Source organism: Camelus bactrianus, chromosome 21 (genome assembly GCF_048773025.1).
Source record: "Camelus bactrianus isolate YW-2024 breed Bactrian camel chromosome 21, ASM4877302v1, whole genome shotgun sequence".
Lineage (NCBI taxonomy): Eukaryota > Metazoa > Chordata > Mammalia > Artiodactyla > Camelidae > Camelus > Camelus bactrianus.
The window spans coordinates 5,214,466-5,220,946 of NC_133559.1; the positions used below are offsets into that span (position 1 = coordinate 5,214,466).

The following is a 6,481-nucleotide window of genomic DNA, read 5'->3' on the forward strand; positions in this document are numbered from 1 at the left end:
CCTGCTGGGAGGACCCGGGAGAGTGGGTCCCCGTGGAGGGCCAGGCACCCCAGCTAGCCGCCCCCCACCCCGAATCGCGCGCTCCCCTGGCGCGCCAGGCGTTGCGGGGCAAAGGAAGCGGAGCCCCCAAACCCCCGGCCCCAACCAAGTTCAAAGATTCGGAGAAGCACACACAGCCCCCAGTCTTCTTGTGCTCTACCCCAAATGGAAAAGGACTAGGTTTACCCATTGCGAGGGTAGGGAGGTGAACTGGGAGGAGTAAGGATTGAACGGAGAGATGGAGAATTTTTCTGATTCTCAAAACCACTTCGTAACCTGAAATTCTTAAATTGGGGAATAAAGGAACACTCTTCCATCACTGTCTACAGTTAAGATTTTTAATCCATAAACCCATAAAGCCTAAAATTAAAGGACAATTAACTGCTCGTTCATTTGCACCCTCAGTCAGCATGGTACTGATGGAAGAGCTCGGGAATCATAGTGCAGACCAATAAGCCTACGGAGATGCTTTAATCCTGTCTCCCTGCCCGAAGTGTTCTGGAACCTATCATTTGAATTAGCCGAGTCAGGCAGGGAGGGGGCGGGGAGTCCTTCCGCCCTTCTTAGGAGGGGCTGCATTGCAGGGGGAGGCTGAGCAGACTGACTCAGTCACTGAAGAGAGAGGGAGAAGACAAAGCCGTCAAAGCCCCAGTCGCTCTTTTTCTCCAGCCCAGAGCAGACAGCGGAGCCCTGAGGTACTCCCTGCATCTTTGGAACACGCTAGTAATTCACTGGTAACAGGTAAACTAAACTGAGGGAGGGGGGCAGGGGGCTGCAAAGATAGAAGAGGCTGAAGACCCCAAATGAGGGTGAGGTTGGGGTACAGTTCAAGAGGAGAGAAGGCAGCGCTGTGAACAATGGGTAGTTACTTGTTCAGCGTTTCACATCTCTGCTAAGGTCTCCATCCATGCCTTACAATCCTTCACACAGACGTTAATTTCTAATAATTTACATGTAGTTATCATTTTTCAGCATTTATCTCCTTTATTTCAGTTATCAATTGGCCTATAATTTATTGTCCTGTGTATTTTATTATCTTCAGTCTAGTTATCTATATCTTCCTTCTCAAGCCGTAATTTGTTCTACCAGTTTTTTTTTTAACATGTTTTATTGATGTTCTACCAGATTTTTGATGAATCTATAGTCCTACTGGGTCGCTCTAGCCTCTACTTCCCTATATTTCCATTTTTTTTCTGTCATGTTCCATTGATGTGTCTACCCTCACTCCAAACTTATTTGTCTCTGTAGGAAGGAGTTTAGGGGGAGAGATATTCAATAATATTGAGATTAATCTTGACCTTTCTTTGAACAGTCTCCTCCCATTGTCAAACCTTTGCTCCAAAAAAAGGGGCAGCTTGAGGTATGAAGGTAGGGGCCTCTGTGCTGGAGAACTGCCTGATTCCATATTGAAATCAGTACAGACAACAAGAGCTAGGTATGGGGGCAGATTCTGGAAAAGAAAGGCTTATTTGCAGCTCAGTGTAATACGTGGGGGAAGGACATGGCTAACAGGAAAATCCAAGCCCAGAATGAGACACATATAATGAGATGCCCGAGAGGTTCTATTCCCCTCCACCACCATCCCTTGTCCTTCCCCTCTATGATGGCAGCATGACACAGCAAGGCCCTGTTGGGTAGGCCCCGAATTTCCCACAGAGGGTCTGGACAAAGCGTATTTGGGTGTGTCTGTGTGGCTCAGAGAAAGCCACCTGATACTATGTATTTGCTAATTGTGTCTCTCTAAGAATAGACAATGATATTTATAAAGAAATTACCTTTGCCTAAAATATCTGAATAATTTAAAGTGAATAAAGTGGGAAGCATTTATTGAGCATATATTGTGGCACAAGTCACTGTCCGAGTCCTTTAAGATAAGTAAATGAGAGATATAAAGATAGATGAGGTACGGGTAGAGAATATTTGGGGAAGAGAAAGCTAATTGAAAAGGGACTTTGCGTAAAATTTGGGTACTTGGGAATTAAATCCATACTATATTAAATTTAAAATTTTCACTACTAATGTAAAGGGTATTTTTAGCTTCAATTTTCTGTATAGTCAGCGTCCTTAATTTGATATTAAATGACATATATGCTTGATTGAGTGCCTTTCTGAAATGCATTTGGTATTCGGTGCATGTCTTTGAGTTAATATTTTGTAAAATTTCCTTTAGCTTTTTTAATTGCAAGAGAAGTTCTGTCAGATATTCAGAATTGTTTGGGCAGTTTTTATACATAGCTGGATGTAAGAAAAGGAGTCAGTTTGTCAAAGAGATTTTTCCTTTGCTCAATCCCAGCCTGCTCTCTTCTGCCTTTTGCAATTTCACTATTCAGATCAGAATCACAGGAACAATCAACACCTAACCCACTGAATATCTATTCTTCAGGAACTAAGAATTCTTGCAAATTTTGAAAATATTGGTATAAGATTATATAAAACTGCAGGCAACTATCTATGTACAACACATCAAAAAAGGACCAAACTGGGGCTTAGGAGACACTATCCAAACTGGCTGGATAATTTCTAAGATGTTTTCTAGTTTTAAAATTCTATGATTTTTTTTTTTCTCCCTATGATTCCATTTTTTAAAGAGTCTATTACATGCCCAGCATTTTATTAAGCTCACTCTGGAGGGGATTGGTAAGGGAGGGGATGTAAAAGAAGCCAGCTAGGTAGACAAAAATGGCAATTAGTTTTAAAAAAAAATCCCTTAAGAAGACGTCAACAACACTGTTGGTTCCTAAGGTTTGCTCCTTAGGATCTCAGTAGTCCCAGACCTAAGCCAGAGTTGTTTGGTTGGTTGATAGGGACATTTTTTGTAGCTTTCTGTGCACATACCTCTGCAAATTACTGTGGAGATGATCAGGGCTGAAGATCACGGAACGATGACCTCACCTTTCCAACATGCTCCCCCACCCTGTTCCAGTCCCCAAATCACTCTCCTTCCAAGCAGCTTCTCTGCTGAGTCAGTTCCCAGGGTTTATTTTGGAGCCTGAACCTAAGAAGAAAGCAACTCAGAATCCACTTTTAACATTAAAAACATCCTAGTCTACCCACTCAGCATTCCTAAAGCCCCTACACTCACACGTGACCGTGTTCTAGATTAAAGTCTACTCTTCCTGCCACATTATTTAGGGGCATTTTGGAACCTCTTTAAGGCCACTGTTTAGGAGCTTCAAGGCCTGGTGAGAGCCACTGGAGTGTGCTGGAGGACAGCCTTTTGAGATGGGTTCTATTTTTGGAGGTAGTGGAATGTTCTTTCTGCTCCTTCGGGAACATTTCAACTAATGCTTCTTGTCCCTTCTTTTGGCTAGTAAGCAGCTGGATGGAGGCTGCAGGGAGGTAGAATAGTCTAACATCAGGGTGTGGGTGGGACGAGCAAAGTTGATAGAAGTATTCATCAAAATATAGAAAAGTACCTAATTCTATTAAAAGACTTTCTTCTTCCAATCTATACTTTCCTTATCTGAAATTTCCAATCCATTTGCTCTATCATCAGGTTATTCTAGCATTGAGATCAGAGAAAAGAGATCCTGCTATAGCATAGGAAAATTCTTTTAGCACCTGGATTTTGTTCTGAAGGAGAGGTAGGCTAGAGAGAAATAGGCTGTTAAGGTTTATTTGTGGGCTTATAAATGGTAGTGGCAAGGTATTCATTGTATTAAATAGTGAGGGAAAATTAATCAGCAGCCTTGAATGTCTTTGGTTTGCAAAGCCTAGCACTTGTGAAGAAGGTACAATGCAGACTGGTTTTCACTCTTGGGGAAACTCTCAGCCCCTTGAAGAAGATAAGATTATCTCTATACAAAACACATAATAGTGATCTGTAACCCCAAACTGATACAGTCAGGTAAAATTATACAGGTGTTGGGGGAGATGCTGGAAAAAATAGGGTAGATGGAGCTGAGTAAGGATGTAAGTAAGGATGTCCTCCTGGAAGAGGGGAGTTTATAGTGGGTTTAGAAAGCAGGGAGGAAAACAGTAAGCAGAAATGTTATAGCAGCCCTTTGCAGCGGTACCATGACCTACTAATCTAAAGGCAGGAAGAAATCAAGTCTTTGACATATGAGTTCAGGGGAAAGATCCCTCTAAGGACTTGAATGGAGTCTTGAAACTTGGGTACTATTTTAAGATGGAGAGTGGAGAGAGTTAAGCAAGACATGAATGAGCGTAGCTGTAGCACAGGATGTACTACTGCTAGGAAGAATGGAGCCAGATTCTGGAAGCCATAAAACCAGACCCAAGCAGCAGGCAGTAAATAAGTCATTCCAAGATGGGGAGGAGTTAGCAAATGGTTGAAAGCAGTAATAGAGGAAGAGTTCCTGAATCTTGTCCTAGGGAATTTGGGTTATGTACAGGGGCAAATGGGATATAAAATTTCTCAGTAAGGAAAGGCCATGGGCCACAAACAGGTGGCTATAGCATGAAGACTGACAAGTGGTTTCTTTTTAGGAAGTTATGAGGGACCCTGTGAGTAGCCAGTACAGCTCCTTTCTTTTCTGGAGGATGCCCATTCCAGAACTGGATCTGTCGGAGCTGGAAGGCCTGGGTCTGTCAGATACACCCACCTACAAGATCAAGGACAGCAGCGTTGGCAAAATGACCGGGCAAGCAACTGGAGCAGAACAGGAGAAAAGCCCTGACGGCGATGCCCTCCTTGAGTACAGCACCTTCAACTTTTGGAGAGCGCCCATTGCCAGCATCCACTCCTTCGAATTGGACTTGCTCTAAGCCCAAGACCTCTCCCGCCACCTTGCCCTCATTGTCTGCCCTTTCAAGCCCCTTACTTTCCACACTTTTCCCCTATTAATCTTGCTCTCTCCCCTCTATTGTGTTGAGGTGGTGCTGATGAATCTGCCAGAATTGTGGTTGGTTGGTTGGTCGGTTTATTTATTTATTTATTTATTTACTTACTAATTTATTTATTTATTTATTTGTTTGTTTGTTTGTTTATTTATTATCTGTCTATCTATCAGTTTCTCTCAAAAGCCCTCAAGCCACAAAGTAAAGGGTTCAAGCAATGGAGTATTGGATCACAGGGAGTCCTCCTTTCCCTCCTCCAGATGTTAATTCCAGAAAACAGGCCTGGTGAGGGCACCCGAGAGCGGTATAGTAGTGAAAATGGAGGACTGATTTTTTTTACTTCTTTTTGAACAGCTTCAGAGATTGCTCAAACCTTCCTAATTTCTTGCTCCAGGCTTGTGAACAAATATTTCTTCAAGGGTTGGTGAAAACCTTGTAGTTTTTAATTTGAGATTATCTGCTACAAGACTGTGGGATACTGTAGGATTTCTAAAATGCTAAGGTGATAAGACTCATTTTTTTAATTCTACTTCTTGTAATACACTTTTTCTCAGAGAAAGGGGTAGTTCAAGGTATAAAACAAGAGGAAATAATACATCATGGGAAATGACAATAAAGGAAAGCATTGAATCATGTCAGAAATAGGCACCCTCTCTCACAAAAGTGTTCCTTCTTCAAGCCTACTCACTTTACAAATTTTCTTCTGTGGGTTGAAAACTCTAGCAGAGGAAAATCACTCGGATTTCAAATATTAAGATGCAGTCTTGCTGACTATTATGATAATTTGTAAGGTTTTATTCAGTTTTTAAAAAGCATAGGATTTGGTTGTAGTGTTTTAGTTTTGCCCTCCTGCATTTGCAGTGTAGAATACTAATCAATGGGCCTCAGGCACATTTCCTCAGCTACCTTGAAACCAGAGAAATGAACAATCACACTGACCCTACACCTTGTCCCCAGTCCTTCCAAAATTACTGCTGCTGATTTGTGCTGCCATTTAATCACTTCTTTAATAAAGACATTCAATCCCAGACCTGGATTCTAGTTTTCTCTTCACAGGGGAGGAGTGTACATTTCAACAATTAGCCTTGCTTTCACTTTCAGCTTATGTATTTTATCTTTCTAATACTCAGTTTTGAGGAAGAAGGATTTGAGTAGCCTTTACACATTAAAATGATGAACTTCAGGTTGAACAGATAAGCAACAGGAAAAACGGGTGAAATCAACTTAAAATTAAAGTATTTCGGGAGAAAGCTGTAACCAACCACTTGTGCTTGCCCATTGACTACCAACATATTTGAGGTAATAGTTCTAGATGGCAGTAAATCTGCCCTTCATTATCTCAGCCTTGGTGCCTAAGAAAATAAACGAATTAACTAAAGTATGTTATCTGCTTAGTTTATAACTCGCCTCATTAAATTAAAAAAAATTGGATTAATTGACAAATAGTTTATGAAATCCTACTATATGAAAGACACTGAACCAGACAACTAAGTGGATGTAAACAAGAGTGAGACAAGATTTTGACCCTCAAACTTAAAAACGGATGCCATAAATACCAGTTTGGCAGTATGCTGTTAAGTCCCCTGAAGAACATGAACAGGATCTAGAGAAGTCCAGAAAAGGGGGTGTTGTTCAACACCCC

At 41.6% G+C, this 6,481-nt stretch overlaps 1 protein-coding gene across 2 annotated transcripts; it reads left to right on the plus strand.

The window, feature by feature from the left end:
• The first annotated feature begins 215 nt into the window (after positions 1 to 215).
• On the plus strand, positions 216 to 5,867 carry MLLT11 (MLLT11 transcription factor 7 cofactor). 2 transcript variants are annotated; one of them, XM_010958453.3, is made up of 2 exons: positions 216 to 734; positions 4,489 to 5,867. In XM_010958453.3, the coding sequence occupies exon 2, from the start codon at positions 4,495 to 4,497 to the stop codon at positions 4,765 to 4,767; it is 273 nt and encodes a 90-aa protein (XP_010956755.1). In that variant the 5' UTR covers positions 216 to 734; positions 4,489 to 4,494; the 3' UTR covers positions 4,768 to 5,867. The 2 variants fall into 2 exon arrangements, with proteins under 2 accessions (XP_010956755.1, XP_010956754.1); XM_010958452.3 differs by having other exon boundaries at positions 252 to 780.
• Positions 5,868 to 6,481: the final 614 nt, after the last annotated feature.